The following is a 16,011-nucleotide window of genomic DNA, read 5'->3' as shown; positions in this document are numbered from 1 at the left end:
TCCCAGATCCCCTCCGGTGGCTGCCTGTGAGAAAAGAGAGCAGGGTGTCAACGAGAACCAAGGAGCGCAGCGCCGCGCTGCAGTGTGCCGGCAGCGGTGGGAGGTGGAGGGTCCCGGCTCCCTCCGCACCTGGAGGTGTCAAACATCTATAGATAGCGCCCGGCACCCGGCATAGCGCCCAGCAACCGGGCACGGAGCGGGAGCAGCGCCAGCGGGGCCCGGGAGGGGTGGCTGCGCTCCCCCCGGTCAGCGCTGCCCATCACCCGGCTGGCTGCTCACCCGTGGGCAGGGGACACACGTGGGGCTCTGTCCTGCTCCCCTCAGTGCCCATCCTGCTGCCGAGGGACCCCTTGTTTGTCCCGTTTGGCTTTGGTCCCGCCTGGAGCCAGCAGGGCTGGCAGGTGTCCCGTGGGTTCAGGGAATCCCTGGGCCAGGCAGATTTTGGAACACTTGGACATCACATGCTTAGGCAGGAGGTGAAATGAAGACAGCACCAGGGAAGACTCCCTGAGTTTTATTATCTACAGAAAAATACCGGGACGGCTCTTGCTGCATCTCCCCCGCTGGAGATTCTTATCCTGGGCCAGGATCAAAGCTGGAGCTTGAGGCTGTGCCCACTCTCTCCAGAGTCCAGGGGGCAAGAAGCAGAGGGACACGTGTCCCCTGGTCCCCTGCAGACAGCTGGGGCGGGCTGTGCCCCCGCAGTGCCCTGGCACAGGGCACACAGTGACGTGTCACCAGCTCTGAGTCCTCGGAGAGACAGAAGTGTCTTGGACACAGCGGACAAGGGGCTGCCATGCCACAGCACAGCTATTTCTGCCACTCTGGAGGCCGGGGAAGTGCCTCCTCTGGCCTGCTGTGGGGCTCCTGGCTCTGTCCATCCCCTTGTGTCCCCTCTGCCATCCATTCCGTCGGGATCGTCCTCTTGGCCAGCTCCACGTAGACGCCGTTGTCCCGGCAGTGAGATGGGTGCTGCAGGGAGCAAGGGACAGGGTGAGAGCCCCCCCAGGGTACCAGGGTGTGTTTGGAGAGGGCAGGGAAACAGGATGCTGGGGCCTGGCACAGGGAGTGAGGTCCTGGTGAGGGGGCAGTGATGTGGGAGCCCCACCACGCCTGCTGCAGCTCCTCACCATGGTTATGTACGTGCTGTCCTCAGCTCTCCTCTTCTTCTTTGCTTCCTGCTCAGCCTTGGGTACCTCAGCTCCAGGGATTGAGGAGTAAATTGCTTCCTGTGAGGGGTGGGTCAGGGTGTTTGGAACTGAGCAGCCCCAAACACACAGGGCAAGCACCAAGAGCCATGGCTGCAGCTGCCCAGCAAATGGCCCCTCGTGCCTGGAGTGTGGGATCCCCTCCCTCGGCCTCCCCAGCCCAACACCCAGCCCCAGAGACCCCTCCAGCCTCAGCTCTCACCTCTGCTTTGCTCTTGTCGCTGCTCTTCCCCATCGTCTCCAGGGCTGTGATGTTTGCAAACCTCAAAGGAAGGCAGCAGCAGCAGTGTCACCTCCGGGAGGAGCATCACCCACTCCTCCTGTCCCCCCATCCCTCTCCCGGGACACTGACACCCCTTTGCACATGCCTGGGCCAGGCTATCCCCGCTGCTGGCACAGCCCAGGAGCTTTGGGAGCCCAGGGGACACCGGCCGGGGCAGGGTGACACTAGATGGCAGCAGGAGGCTGCACCCCAACACCTGCGGAGCTGAGCCCTCGCACCTGAGACCCCCAGCGCAAAGCTTGGCCAGGCAGGGCTGCAGGGAGCCGCTTCCTCACCCCCGCAAACTCAGAACCAGCGCCGGTACCTCTTCCTCACGCACAGCCCGGCCAGGAACGCCACCACCACGGCCACACAGCCACAGCCCACCACGGCCGGCCACAACCCGGAGTCTCTGGGGAGCGCAGCATCCTCGGGACCCGCTGCTCCTCGTCCTGCCGGGGAGAACCGAGGCAGGGCATGGCACCGCGGGGACCCCCGGAGCGGCGGGGGAGGCTGCGGGCTCAGGGCACGCACCTCTGGGCTCCAAGCTGACCAGCAGCTCCGTCTGGCTCCTGAAGATGCTGCTGTCCTCCAGCAGCCGCAGCTCGCACTCGTAGGTGCCGCTGTCGTTGAGCCGCAGGTCGTGCAGGCGGATGGAGCCGTCCCGGCGGGACACGTCCCCCTGCCACTGCGCCCGGCTCTTGAAGCGCCCCACGGGCACGCCGTGCCTGCTGTAGTAGTAAAACACCATCTCCTCCTGCCAGGGCACACACGGCGTCAGGTGGAGGATGTCAGGTGCTGTCCCTCCTCAGGAGCTCTCAGTGCTCACTTCTCCCTGTCCCATGGGCTGTTCTCCTCGCACAGAGCCTGGCTCTCTCAGGGAAAGCCGCAGGATGCAGCACCCAGAGCTCCGGTGCTGCGGGTCCTGCCCCTGCATGGGGACCCTTCTTTTTCTCATGGAAACTTCCTCTCCTCATGGCCTGGTCACAAGTGATGGGCTTCCCCACATCCTCTCCATGGCTGCATCCCCAGAGCCTCCCCACGGTTGCTTCCCCATGGCCTTTCCAGGGCTGCATCCCCACAGCCTCTCCAGGGCTGCTTCCCCAGAGCCTCTCCAGGGCTGCTTCCCCACATCCTCTCCAGGGCTGCTTCCCCAGAGCCTCTCCAGGGCTGCTTCCCCACATCCTCTCCAGGGCTGCTTCCCCAGAGCCTCTCCAGGGCTGCATCCCCACAGCCTCTCCAGGGCTGCTTCCCCACATCCTCTCCAGGGTTGCATCCTCACATCCTCTCCAGGGCTACATCCTCACATCCTCTCCAGGGCTGCATCCCCACAGCCTCTCCAGGGCTGCATCCCCACAGCCTCTCCAGGGCTGCTTCCCCACATCCTCTCCAGGGTTGCATCCTCACATCCTCTCCAGGGCTACATCCTCACATCCTCTCCAGGGCTGCATCCCCACAGCCTCTCCAGGGCTGCATCCCCACAGCCTCTCCAGGGCTGCTTCCCCACATCCTCTCCAGGGTTGCATCCTCACATCCTCTCCAGGGCTGCATCCCCACAGCCTCTCCAGGGCTGCTTCCCCAGAGCCTCTCCAGGGCTGCATCCCCAGAGCCTCCCCACAGCTCCCTCACCCTCCCTGCCCTGCCACCAGCCCCGTGTCCCCTCCCCTGGCACCCCTGTCCCGACCCACCTGAGTGCCATCTCCTGCCTTGCGCAGCCAGTCCACTTTGTGCAGGGTGCCCCCCTTGCCGTCGGGGTCTAGGAAGAGGCAGCGCAGCAGCACCGAGTCTCCGGCCCTAGCTCGGAGCTGGGGCTCCATGAACACCCCTGCAGCCCAGCTGCACCGCTCTGCCGGGGACAGGGACAGCAGGATGAGCCCAGGGAGCACGGCCAGGGCCAGCCTGCCTGTCTCCATCGCTGTCTCCTCTCTGGGGAAGCCCGGGGCTCACGGCCCTGACCAGTGCAGAGGCCAAGCCCGTGCCTGAGCCCTGCCCGGGATGTGGGGCAGCTCATCCTCCCGCCGCCACACCAAGGGCTGCTCCTGTGATCCAGCCGAAGGGGACTTGGGAAGCACAGCCCCTGCCCTCCACGCCTCGGAGCCAAAGCCTGCAGCTCCTGCAGGGCTGTGCTCTGAGTCACTGGCTGGGAGAACCTGTGCTGCTCTCATCTCTACCAGGCCAGGGGCAATTCAAGCGCTTCGCATGAATTTCAGTTCCTCCCTCACTGCCCATTTGGCTTCCTTCCCCTTTGCTCACAGGCTCCAGACTTGGGCTTGTACTCGTCTGGCCACATAACCACAGCTTGGGGTTTCTAGGGAAGCTGGACAGTGGGAAAAAAGCAAACCAGGGGTACATCAAAGAGCACAGAGCTGACAACCCCACCAGCTCACCGGGCTGCTGAAACCTGTGGCAGGAAGGAGGTTAAAGCTCTTCTCCGAACTAAAAGGTTCTCTGAAGTGAGTGGGGCAGAAAATGTCACTGGAGCCCGTCAGCCCTGCCTGCCTCAGCCTGCAGTGGCACTGCAAGGGACGCTGAGGCTCTGTTTGCTGAGCTGATTCAGCGGGAGCTGCTCAGACAGGTAGGCTCGTCCTCGTGGCCGAGCCACTCTGCTCAGCCTGTCCACAACCACCCAGGGCCGGGCCCTGGCCAAGCACCAAGTGTTTGTTTGAAACCCTGTGAATAATGAATGCAAAGTGCTGCAGCTTCCCAAACTAGTTCTGTTGGTCCTGACCAGCTGAGGAGCTGGAAATGACAAATATTTGCCAGCGGAGAAGACCAAGGGAGCTGCCTGCCTCGAGCAGAGCCAAAATCAATACCTTGGAAACCTCTCCCTGTGTTTAACCTTGGTGAAGCAGTTCTGCTTCGTTCAAAGCCTTGGAGCCTCCATACAGGACACATCCAGGGATGCAGTTTGCAGCCTGTTTATAGGGGAGATCTGCAGGAAGGGGGGATGCAGCACATGCAGGGCCAGAGGAGAGTCTGGCACCCAGGAGAGGAGCAGCTCCACGGGCTTCCCACAGGAGGAGAGACACTGATGGCTCTTAGAGCAAAGGCAGAGGGGAAAGCAGAGGGGAATAAAATGTAAAGCTTACCCAGACATGTCAGCAGCAGGGTCAGGCCCAGCAACACCTTCATCTCCATCTGAAAAGAGCAGCAGAGGTGACACATGTGCCACTGTGTCCCCTGAGGCGGGACGCCAAGGACTGGCAGCCAGTTAAAGGTCAGAGGAAAGGCTGAGTCCCTTCGTGTTTTCACCTAAGTCACGAATTTTTCTGGTGGTTTGGGGTTCAAGGCTCTGATATCTGAGCCTGAAAAGGAAGAGCAAGCGTGGGGAGAGGGCTAAGCTTCATGTTTTCACCTGTCACGAATCTTTCCGGTGGTTTGGGGGTCGAGCCTCTGACATCTGAGCCACGATGTTCGCAGGTGTTAACTCTGCCCCCAAAGCAATCACATGTTTTTAATACAACAGAATCAGAGAAGTTTGGTGCTAAAACACAGACCCTCTACTCCAGATCGGAATCCTTGCCCCTGGGTGCTGCACATGGGGAGAGGTTCTGCTGGAGCAGTGCCACATCTGCTCTCTGGATTCAGCCTGACCTGCTCCACGTCTCTCAGAATAAAGCTGACATCTCCTTTCTGCATATGAAACGATGGATATTTTCTGGACATGAAAATCCTTTCGTAGGTTTATCCTGCAAATCCTTTTGTAGGTTTACCCTGCAGCCCAGGGAAGGACTGGCTGTCACCACCAGGAATGTGCCAGCCAGTGCCCAAAGGAAGGCAGGAGCCAGTGCCCTGCTGCCCTGTCCCTGTTCCATGATTCTCATTCATTTCAGGGTAAATAGTTCCTGAGAGCAGCCAGAGAACCCTCACGTGAAGCTGGAATGGAGGCTGCCATTGCCAGCACGTATTTTCCAATACTGCTGAAATGAAAGAGAAATAGAAAGGCAAGAGCTGAATCATCTCTGCCATTCTGGCATTTTGGTGGCTTCTCTATTTTTGCTCCCCTGTGCAAGTGAGAGACTCTCTGGGTCAGCCTCAGGCAGGGATTCCAGGCCCAGAATCAGCTGCTGGGGACCCTTGGATCAGTTCTAGGCTGAGAAAATCACTACAGCTTTGTACCTTCATCACCCTGCCCTTCCACAAACAAAACATCCTGAGAAGTGGCAGTAAACCTTCTGGAATTCTCTGCCATCTGCCTCTCCCAGCACAGGACCCCTCTGGGTTGGGTTTTTGTGTGGTTTGCTGTGCTCTGTGCAGCTCTGCTGTGACACACTTCTCTGCACAGCCTGACCTACAAACACGGCTCCAGCTCAGCCCCAGGGCCAGCACAGCTCAGGGCAGCAGGCACAGCACCCTGCTCTGCCAGAGACACTGCCAAAACCTGCAGAGCTGCACCCACCTGGGATCACCCCCTTGCAGTAACCAAAACAGCAGCCAGCTCCAAATCCTGTCCTGTTTGAGTGCAGAAAGATGAGATTTCTATACCCAGAACCTGAAAGATGAGCTGCTGGGGCTCTGGGCCTTATTTCCCACCAGGTCCTTGCTGGATTTATTGCCCTGGTTTTGAGCAGGATTTCGGGTCCTGGCTGGGAACACATTTTCACAGGGTCTCTCCCTGTGACACACAGCACCAGCTGGAGCCAGCACCCACTCACCAGGCTGTTCTGTGTGTGCCAGTGCTGACACATCCAAACTGACTTTCCCAAACAGATTGGGGGGAAAGGGGCACAGACACCACGTGGCTTCACATTTCCCTGCTTTTGCACATGAGCCACCAGCACTGCTGCTCCCCTGGCTCTCTCCTCAGGAAAAACGAATGAAAAAAATCATCCAGAAATAAATATTACAGCAAAAAATACTCACCTGGTGTGGCCTGGAGAAGTCAGCCTGTCTTGCACGAAGGGTTCTTCAGCGACTGATTCACATCTGAACCCGTTGCTAAATCATCTCAGGGCTCTGGTTCCTTCTCTCAGGCTGAGTCTATCTATGGTTACTCTCACACGCGAGAGAAAGCGGAACACGAACTGGGATGTGGAACAGGGAGAGGAAAGCAGCTGCAGACACATCTGCACCAGAGCAGCGATGGGGCAGCCTCAGCAGCACCTCACAGGGACAGGCTGGGCTCAGGCCAGCGTGAGGGACTGGCCTGACCAGTCACAATGACCAGTCTGGGACACAGAGACTCCTGGCACGCACCTGTGCTCCCTCCTGCTTTGTTTTTGGGGATCAGAGCTGTCCCTGCTGCATCCTGGACCCTGTCCCAGTGAGGCAGCAGCACTGAGTGACGTGGCTGTGCCTTCCCCTGGGGCTGCCAGGGCCCCTGAACCTGCCAGGCACAGCAGGGGCAGCTGCTTCCTTCTGAAACACACACCAGCCACGGATCTGCCTCTGGTGCAACCCCCGGCCGTGTGAAACCCCATTTTCACCCTTCCTCTTTCCTTGAAACACCAGAGCAGTTCCTGCTCTCCATTGCAGCATCCCCCTGCTCTCCATTGCAGCATCCCCCTGCTCTCCATCCCAGTATCCCCCTGTTCTCCATCCCAGTGTCCCCCTGTTCTCCATCCCAGTATCCCTATTCTCCATCCCAGTATCCCTGCTCTCCATCCCAGTATCCCTGTTCTCCATCCCAGTATCCCCCTGCTCTCCATCCCAGTATCCCCCTGCTCTCCATCCCAGTATCCCTGTTCTCCATCCCAGTATCCCCCTGTTCTCCATCCCAGTATCCCCCTGCTCTCCATCCCAGTATCCCCCTGCTCTCCATCCCAGTATCCCCCTGCTCTCCATCCCAGTATCCCCCTGTTCTCCATCCCAGTGTCCCCCTGTTCTCCATCCCAGTGTCCCCCTGTTCTCCATCCCAGTATCCCTATTCTCCATCCCAGTATCCCCCTGTTCTCCATCCCAGTATCCCTGTTCTCCATCCCAGTATCCCCCTGTTCTCCATCCCAGTATCCCTGTTCTCCATCCCAGTATCCCCCTGCTCTCCATCCCAGTATCCCTGTTCTCCATCCCAGTATCCCCCTGTTCTCCATCCCAGTATCCCCCTGCTCTCCATCCCAGTGTCCCCCTGCTCTCCATCCCAGTATCCCTGTTCTCCATCCCAGTATCCCCCTGCTCTCCATCCCAGTATCCCTGTTCTCCATCCCAGTATCCCTGTTCTCCATCCCAGTATCCCCCTGTTCTCCATCCCAGTGTCCCCCTGCTCTCCATTCCAGTATCCCTGCTCTCCATTCCAGTATCCCTGTTCTCCATCCCAGTATCCCTGCTCTCCATCCCAGTATCCCCCTGCTCTCCATCCCAGTATCCCCCTATTCTCCATCCCTGTGTCCCCCTGTTCTCCATCCCAGTATCCCTGTTCTCCATCCCAGTATCCCTGTTCTCCATCCCAGTATCCCCCTGTTCTCCATCCCAGTATCCCCCTATTCTCCATCCCAGTGTCCCCCTGCTCTCCATCCCAGTATCCCTGTTCTCCATCCCAGTATCCCTGTTCTCCATCCCAGTATCCCCCTGTTCTCCATCCCAGTGTCCCCCTGCTCTCCATTCCAGTATCCCTGCTCTCCATTCCAGTATCCCTGTTCTCCATCCCAGTATCCCTGCTCTCCATCCCAGTATCCCCCTGCTCTCCATCCCAGTATCCCCCTATTCTCCATCCCAGTATCCCCCTGTTCTCCATCCCAGTATCCTCCTGTTCTCCATCCCAGTATCCCTGCTCTCCATCCCAGTATCCCCCTGCTCTCCATCCCAGTTTCAGTGGGTTTGATGGTGCACCAAGGAATTTCTGCATGGGTGGCACAGCTCCAAAGTGGCAGCTCAGCCAAGGAGCCACAGCTGAAATTCAGCATTTTGCAGCAAAAAAAGAACCTTTGGTTCCCCAGGGGAAGTCGTGTGGTGTGAGAGTGGAACAGCAAAGCCACTTCCCCCAGGCTGCATGATCCCACACCAGCCTTTCCCAGGAAAGTTTTGGCTGACAGAGATGTTGTGTCACCAGGGAGCACAAGCATTTTAAAGAGTAGACAGAGTGAAAAATTTATTTATCTGGAGGCACAGATCTACAGCTGACCTGCTTCTCAGAGAGAGCTTCACCACACCTGAAAGCTGCAGCCAGCTGAGATGCTGAAGGGGGACCTGGTACCTGTTAAATCTGCTCCCCAAAAACCTTTACCCATCATTACACGACAATTTTTACACCTCAGCCTGGCAGCTTTATGAGTTCAGCTGTATTTAGCCAAATAAAGAGAGTCCAGAATGGAATAAAATGCAATTTATTGGTAATTGCACAGTAAAATCAACAGTTAACCTGGAGCACAACAGTGAAAGGAGAATATTTGACTGATACAGAAAGAAAGCAACTTTTTAGGGATTGAGTGGATTAATTCCACTGCTACTCATTGTTGGATAAGGCTGGTGAAAGAGGAAATGCCCTTCATCGAGGGGAAGTAATGCTGCACAATTAACCAGTTCCCTAAAATGGGTCCTGGAAGGGAGGAAGAAAACAACTACTGCAAACAGAACATTCCTTTGGGCAGTGCTTGAGTCCATGGCTGAGGTAGATGGGGTTGTGTGTCCCCAGAAACAGAGTCCCCATTTACATTTCTGATTTAAAAAAAAAAAAGTTTTCTATGAATTGGGCTTCACTTCCACAAGCAGCAGGAGAGGTACCCAGTGATGCAGCTGAATTAAAAATACTTCAAAAGCAGTAGGTTCTCTTCACTCCAAGACAGAGGATGCAGATATCTCTTCATCAAACTGGTGTGAGTCAGTATGTTCCAAAAAACCTGAGAATAAACCTTGTCAGTGCCCAGAGAGCTGGAGCAGCCTTTCCTTCAAAAAGTTGGGTTTCCAGGGCTCAGGAAAAGAGGGATGTCACCAAAAGATAAAAGCAATTTACAGGAAAACAAAGGCACATTGGCACTGCAGGCACTGAGGCTTCTGGAGACCCCACAGATCTGAGGGCAAGAGATTTTCTTTTCCCCAATAAGTGAGGAAGATTTTTAGAAAATCGTTATTTTGTGCTTAAATAGAAGTGAGTTATCCCAGCAGCATTATTCTTCCAATCCAGCGAGGGCAGGGCATGTCCTTCAGTCTGCTCTGGTTTCCCAGCAGCTTCTGGAAGGATCTAACCATGGTTCTTTGTCATTTGAGTCCTTTCCCACAGCTTCAGTCTTCATCAGTATGGATCTTCCTCATCCGTGTCCTGAACAGGGAGAAACTGAGATGATGTGGGAAGAAATGAACCCAGTCAGGAGCTCAGCCAAGGGCTGGGCTGGAGCCTGAATGCTTCCCAAAGCTGCTGCTGTGCTGGAGCAAGCCAGGGACTTGCAAAGCCAGGAACTTGGAAAAGTATACTTGAGAAAACAAGTATAATAGTATACAAATATAATATAAATATAACATAAGTATATAAGTATTGAAGTACATAAGTATATAAGTATATAAGTATGTAAATGTAAATGTAAATGTAAATATAAATATAAATATAAATATAAATATAAATATAAATATAAATATAAATATATATAAATATAAATACAAATATAAATACAAATATAAATATAAATACTACATCTCTTTAACTCCTCCCAGACGCAACCCTCACTCTGTAACCCACACATGAAATGTGCTTTAAGAGAAGCAGCAGCTTAAGATGAAGCAGAAAGTGCAGGAACAGCCCTGAGCAGCACAATTTTTTTTCTTTCAGCCTGACAAACACCCACCTTCAGAAGCCCACGGCTGCTGTAACCACAGCAGCTCTGCAGCTCTGAGCTGGGAGCTCACCCAAACACCTCAGCTCTGCAAGAAAATCTCACTGGCACTCCACACAGTTCCAGCCTAAAGTGATTTTCCATTGGCTTCACCATTTTAATTGTTTGGTCACATGTGAAGCATGGAAAAGCACATTAGAGAAACCTCAAAAATGCAGACTGGTTATAGGGCAGCGTCCTCAGGGACCTGATCAGATAAATATTTCAGCATCAGACAGCAAAGATCCAACCTGACTGAACACTCCACATGAAAGCAGCAGGATTTTATCATCCCAGTTTGACTCCTCTCAAAACATGAGAAGACATTTTTCAACTTTTAGGATCTCCCATGTCCTGCCAGCATTTCCTCACCCAGCTGGGGCTGCCTCCTTCCCCATCTCTCCTCCTGGCACCTCCCCAGCTCCCAGAACATCACCTGGAGCTCTTGCACCTCCCAGGGCAGCTCTGGCATTTCTCCAAACCCTCGTCCCCAACCCTGCAGCTCTGAGCCTGCTGTGTCTAATGCAGAACTGTAAATATTTTATGTACAACTTACATAATTGCCTGCTTTTCATCCTGTACCTAATAGAAACCATCAGCACACGCCTGTCTGAAGGCCTGGGCATTTAGGACGTTTTAAATCACTGGCATTAGGAGAGTGAAACAACACATATTTATTTAAATCCTCCTTAACTCACGTCCTGGCTGCGTGCATGAGAGGCAAGGCTGCCCCTGCGGTAAATCTGCTCTGTAGGACACTGAAAGAATGAAAGCCCTCTCGAATTGAGGCATTACTCTGGAATGTGGGGCCGGTTCCAGCACACAGGACTCACACAAAACCACGAAAAAGCACTCAGGAGCTGGAGCTCCTGATTAGCAGGAGCTGCTGCTGGGGTGGGAAGGGAAGCAGCAGAATTAGAAGGCAGCCACCACTTCAGAGAGCACCACAAACAAAAAGCAGAAACAAACAAACAAACCGCGAGGGTTTAGCAATGTCCTTTCGTAACGAAAATGAGGTGAAAGGAGGAAGATCTCCACCACCACCTCTGCAAAAACACAGAGGGCTGGGGGGTCACAGCCTGCCTTCCCCACCACAGCACTGCCAGCCCCAAACTGCCCATGCAGAGCCCTAAGGAAACTCCACAGCAGCAACTCCAACCCTGGTTTGGCATCTTCAAATGACAGCTTTGGTTCCAATCAAGCCCAATGAAAAATCAGCTTGATGGATCTCGTGGCAGCCTCCCCAGCAGAACAGCCAGCAGCTCTCACTTCCCAGAGCTGGGAGCCTTGGGGACACACCTTGGACACCCAGAGCTTTAGGACCCTCTGCTCTGAGCGCCCAAAGTTGGCAAACCCGCAGTGAAAATCCCAATTTTCACTTACCACACACTTCAGGCACCACTCCTTGATTTTCCCCCCGCAGCCAGCGCTCTCTGTGTGCTCAGGCCTGCAGGAAAAACACGGGGTCAGGCTGGACTTTTCCCCCCAGACACCCCAGCACCTCCTCTGGACTGTGAATTCTGGTTATGCCACATGGAACTGAAGGGTATTTCGTCATGAGGAAAACCTTTCAGTCTGCACAGCAAAGCCAAAAGGACTGAAAGCTGCCAGATGTCTCATTTTGAAGGTGGCACTTCACAAAGATTAAAACAAAAGTTGCTTTTTGACTGGCTAATCTTACACCACCAATGAAAACATTAAAATACTTCGGTAGAAAAAAAAAAATCATTGTGCAAGGAGTTGAGCAGAAGGGAGTTCAGTCTCCAAGGCTCCTCCAGTACCTGGCATCTCTGCTCAGGCCATTGCTGGGTTTATTTTGGGTTATGGGGACTTGACCCCAAAGTGCAGCACACAAAGCTCACACATGCAGCACATCCTGCTGACTCAGGCTCAAATAAACCTCATTCCAGGAGTGAAACATGCCTGACCCTAAACTTCTCAGTTCCATGGTGCTCCTCACACGAATGCCAGAAAAAAGGGAACGTGCAGCACTGGGTTTGTGCTCCAGCACAGGGATTTCCCAAAGCTTTCTGCCTGTTGGGTGAGGAGCAGATACCAGGGACTGAACTGCAGTTTGTGCTGAAGGACAGTGGGGAAATCATCCCTGGTGCCTGTGCCAACACCCCAAAGTGGAAATACAGGCTCCAGCCTGCAGCCAGCACTTACTCATCAGACACCTCGATGGAGGATTTCTTGTAGCCACACTTTCCTTTCTCCTTCACCGCCCGGAATTTCCTCCCCATCCTCACCAGCAGCAGAACGACCACGAGGATGGAAGGGGCGAACACCAGGATGGACAACAGAGCTGCTGAGCTCAGCTGGAAGGCCAGGCCTGGAAACCAGAGAGACAGGGCTTGGCTGAGCCTCTGGGACAAAGGCTCAGCCCAGACACAGCTTGGTGGCCCTTGCATGTGAGACACAGGGCTGGCAGACTGGAAACAGCCAGTGCCCAAACCTGCAGGGTTCCTATCCCCAAACCTGCAGTCCCCAAACCCGTGGGGTTCCTATCCCCAAACCTGTGGGGCTCCTGTCCCCAAACCTGTGGGGCTCCTGTCCCCAAATCTGCAGTACCCAAACCTGTGGGGCTCCTGTCCCCAAACCTGTGGGGCTCCTGTCCCCAAACCTGCAGGGTTCCTGTCCCCAAATCTGCAGTCCCCAAACCTGTGGGGCTCCTGTCCCCAAACCTGCAGGGTTCCTGTCCCCAAATCTGCAGTCCCCAAATCCGTGGGGTTCCTGCCCCACACCCAGCCCAGGCAGGCTGAGGAGGAGGGAGCTGCAGAGGAAGGCAGGGCACGACACAGTTCTAGCAGCAGGGCTGAGCTGGGAATTTGGGGCAGGGCTGGCACGCAGAGCAGATGAGGAAATTATTACTGACAATCAGCGCCTGTGATGTGGGGATTATTTTTAGGCCAGCGTTTCCTCAATGTTTAACTTGTTCTGCCGCAATTTGCGGAGGCTGAAACTTCTGAACAAAGGGACGCTTTTGATTCCTGCTATCAGCCCAGCTCCCCCTGCCCCAAACCAATTCAGCAGCTCTCAAAGTCCTGAGCAGGGCTGAGGTAACCTCTGCTGAAACTTCAGCGTGGAAGTCCAGGGAGCATTTCCCACGTGATGCTCAGAATCCCAAGATCCCATAAAGCAGCTCAGGTCAAAGTGTGGGCAGGGAGCCTTACCCCGCTCTGTGACCAGCAGCACGGTCTGGGGAAGGTTGTGATAAACGTCTGGAGGGTTCTTCACGCTGCAGATGAAAGTGCCGTTGTCGCTGAGCTCCGGACTTTGGACAGCGATGGAAGCATCGCCGTTAGCAACATTCCCAGCCCAGGATATCCTGTCTTTGAACCTCCCCGCTGCTGTGGGGTATGGGATGGACTGGTAATGAAAAACCTGCAAGGAGGGACAGGCAATCACTGTGGCAATAAAACACTCACATCAGAAAACAGTGAACTGCTTTTTGCAATGCAAAAATAAAGGAGTAATGGCACATTCAGAAATCAGGGAGAGTATTTGCTATTTAAGAGAAATAAAGCAACCAATTGAACCTTTGCAGTCATTCTGTATAATGCAGCACTTGTGATAAACCCCCTAATTTATCATTATTATGCTGTTTTGTATTTACCTATAATGTTTTTTCACCCAGAGAATACCAAAGGAATTTTACAGGGGGAAAAAGGCAACAGAGAAACTCCCAAACCGCCAAGTGAGGCGGCAGCCCAGCAAAGCAAACAGAAAATTCTGATTTTCAGCGTGCCCAGAGGCCTGGCCCTGTTCCACCTACTCTCTCCATCGGGCCCCCAGTGAGGGGTCGGTAGGTCCAGTCCACCAGCAGGTTCTCCGTGATGGGGGAGCTGGATTTGAAGGAGCATTTCAGCAGCACTTGCTCACCCACAAAAGCTCGGACTTTGGGGCTGGCTTTAATTTCCAGGGAAAGAGCATTGCAGACACCTGATGGAACAGGCACAAAAGGCAGGGATTCATTTCTTGTTACCTGCGAGGTGCAAAATTGTCCCAAAAATAACGAGACGTGTGTAGGTCAGACAGAGCTCAAAGACTAAAGCAGTGACTCCCTCCCCAGCACTGAAATCCTCAGGGAAGCAGAAAACTTCCCTGACCTATCCGTGGGACTGGATTCAGCTCTAAAAAAGGCACTGGGCAGCACCACCACGGATGTTTGGACGTGGAGACAAAGAGTTGAGAAATGGAATCTGGGTCCCTGACGAGTTGAAACGTGCCAGCTTGAGGAAACCAAAGCGATTCAGCGCTGCCTTTCCGGCCGCAGAATGTCACCCGCACGGGGTCAGGAGTGTCCGCACAGCGCTCCCGTTCTCGTTTCCTGCTGCTGCCCCGCTCGGGTCTCACCCCGGCACTTCCACCGCTCCGGGAAAACCCCGCTCCGGGCTCCCACCGCTCCCGGACGGCTCTTCCCGAGCTTCCCACCTCCCCCAGAGCACGGAGCACGGCGGGATCACCCTTCCCGAGCCTCCCACCGCCCCGGCACCATCCGCAGCTCCGGAGCCGCATCCCGAGCGCTCCCGACCGCGTTCCACGCGGAGCGCTCCGCGGGCTCCCCTCCATCCCATCCCGTCCATCCATCCCATCCCTTCCATCCCATCCCGTTACCGAGCAGCAGCAGAGCCCCCCGCGGCAGGAGCAGCAGGAGGAGGCGGCCCCCGGCCCCCGCCGCCCCTCGGCGCCGCATCCCGGCCGGGCTCAGCCCCGGAACATGGCGCTCACCTGGCGCAGGTGAGGGCGGGGCAGCCCCGAAATGGCCGCGGTGCCGGGGTGGGCACAGCTGGGCACAGCTGGGCACAGCTGGCTCCGGTGCTGGCTCCGGGAACAGCGAAAGGTCCGGAGTGACCACCGCGGGTGTCCCCGAGCGGCTCCAGCCCGATCTCTGCACCTTTTCTTTTTTTTCTTTTTTTTTTTTTTTTTTTTTTTTTTATTTTGGGTGTTGCCACAACATGAGGAATGTGTCGGGATTGCATTAAGTCAAACGTTCCTCACTGTGGATCTTTGATTTTTCAAGCGCAATCAGCACAAAAAAAAAGAGACCTAATCAGGGGAACAGACAGCAATGCATGCCTTAGCCAAGGGCACCCTGGAAGTGACAACTTTTAGGAATGTAATAAATCATGTCGATGTGTGTCTGTGTGTACATTGCTAACCCGGCAAAACACGTGAGGTTTATATATCCTAGAGCTGAACTATCTTGGTTATAGTGCCAAAATCACAGCTACAGGTCAAACAGACCGTGGCCAGGTGAAGAGCCTGTCCCTGAGCAGGGGTAGAGGTTGGCTCTGGTGACATAACTCATATGGGAATTACCAACCCATCATCAGAGAGGGGCTGGACTTCGAAAGTTAACTCTGAATTTCTGTGCATAAATAGTGGCAGTAAAAGTTCGGTGGGATGTGCTGGATTTGTGAGACACCACCAAAAACCCTCTGAAATCAATAATCAACATCTCCCTGAAGTATTTGTTTGTTGCACAGCAGGTAACAAATCCGATTTTGGGGGCACACAGAGCAAATCTGCTCATTTGAGGTGTCAGGGGCTCCCAGGTCTCATCCCCCCTCCACAGCAGCACAGCTCTCAGCAAGGCACCTTTATTTACAACACAGGTGAGTGAAAATGAACACAGACAGGCAGGAAACAGCCAGGCAGCGTGGCTGGCACATCACAGGCTGTAAAGCCATAAAGACAGTCTACAAACAAACTTTGAGTTGGGTCTGGCTAAATACTGTAACAGGCTGGGTTTGGGGCTGCTCAGACACCGTTAGAGCTCCGTGGGTTCCAGTTTTGGGGA

General features: G+C 54.8%; 2 protein-coding genes across 3 annotated transcripts; both read right to left on the bottom strand.

Annotated features, from left to right (window-relative positions):
• Nucleotides 1–316: 316 nt before the first annotated feature.
• Nucleotides 317–6,661, bottom strand: LOC117008052 (junctional adhesion molecule-like). 2 transcript variants are annotated; one of them, XM_033081582.2, is made up of 8 exons: nt 6,334–6,661; nt 4,560–4,608; nt 3,159–3,316; nt 2,005–2,227; nt 1,796–1,922; nt 1,411–1,471; nt 1,131–1,229; nt 317–972 (listed from the first exon to the last, which is right to left on the bottom strand). In XM_033081582.2, exons 2-8 carry the CDS (start codon nt 4,606–4,608, stop codon nt 811–813), a joined length of 879 nt encoding a protein of 292 aa, XP_032937473.1. In that variant the 5' UTR covers nt 6,334–6,661; the 3' UTR covers nt 317–810. The 2 variants fall into 2 exon arrangements, with proteins under 2 accessions (XP_032937473.1, XP_032937472.1); XM_033081581.2 differs by lacking the exon at nt 6,334–6,661 and having other exon boundaries at nt 4,560–6,326.
• A 2,416-nt stretch (nt 6,662–9,077) lies between these two features.
• Nucleotides 9,078–14,904, bottom strand: MPZL3 (myelin protein zero like 3). Its single transcript, XM_033081587.1, has 6 exons — nt 14,826–14,904; nt 13,984–14,150; nt 13,382–13,592; nt 12,375–12,540; nt 11,592–11,655; nt 9,078–9,661 (listed from the first exon to the last, which is right to left on the bottom strand). The coding sequence occupies exons 1-6, from the start codon at nt 14,902–14,904 to the stop codon at nt 9,635–9,637; spliced, it is 714 nt and encodes a 237-aa protein (XP_032937478.1). The 3' UTR covers nt 9,078–9,634.
• Nucleotides 14,905–16,011: the final 1,107 nt, after the last annotated feature.

This window comes from Catharus ustulatus, chromosome 28, assembly GCF_009819885.2.
Source record: "Catharus ustulatus isolate bCatUst1 chromosome 28, bCatUst1.pri.v2, whole genome shotgun sequence".
In the NCBI taxonomy this organism is placed as follows: Eukaryota; Metazoa; Chordata; class Aves; order Passeriformes; family Turdidae; genus Catharus; species Catharus ustulatus.
The sequence above is the reverse complement of the archived record's forward strand: the minus strand, read 5'-3'. Positions and strand labels throughout refer to the sequence as shown.

What these genes read in the sequence shown, in the direction of transcription:
- MPZL3 (XM_033081587.1), bottom strand. Translation starts at nt 14,904, where the DNA reads ATGCGGCGCCGAGGGGCGGCGGGGGCCGGGGGCCGCCTCCTCCTGCTG. An exon ending in GGGGGCTCTGCTGCTGCTCG is followed by an intron (nt 14,151 to 14,825) that starts GTAACGGGATGG and finishes CTGTTCCATCAG; the next exon opens with GTGTCTGCAATGCTCTTTCC. An exon ending in GCTGCTGGTCACAGAGCGGG is followed by an intron (nt 12,541 to 13,381) that starts GTAAGGCTCCCT and finishes TCTGGTTTCCAG; the next exon opens with GCCTGGCCTTCCAGCTGAGC.
- LOC117008052 (XM_033081581.2), bottom strand. Translation starts at nt 4,635, where the DNA reads ATGTGTCACCTCTGCTGCTCTTTTCAGATGGAGATGAAGGTGTTGCTG. An exon ending in CCTGCTGCTGACATGTCTGG is followed by an intron (nt 3,317 to 4,559) that starts GTAAGCTTTACA and finishes TGTCCCCGGCAG; the next exon opens with AGCGGTGCAGCTGGGCTGCA. An exon ending in GGGCTGTGCGTGAGGAAGAG is followed by an intron (nt 1,472 to 1,795) that starts GTACCGGCGCTG and finishes CCTTCCTTTGAG; the next exon opens with GTTTGCAAACATCACAGCCC.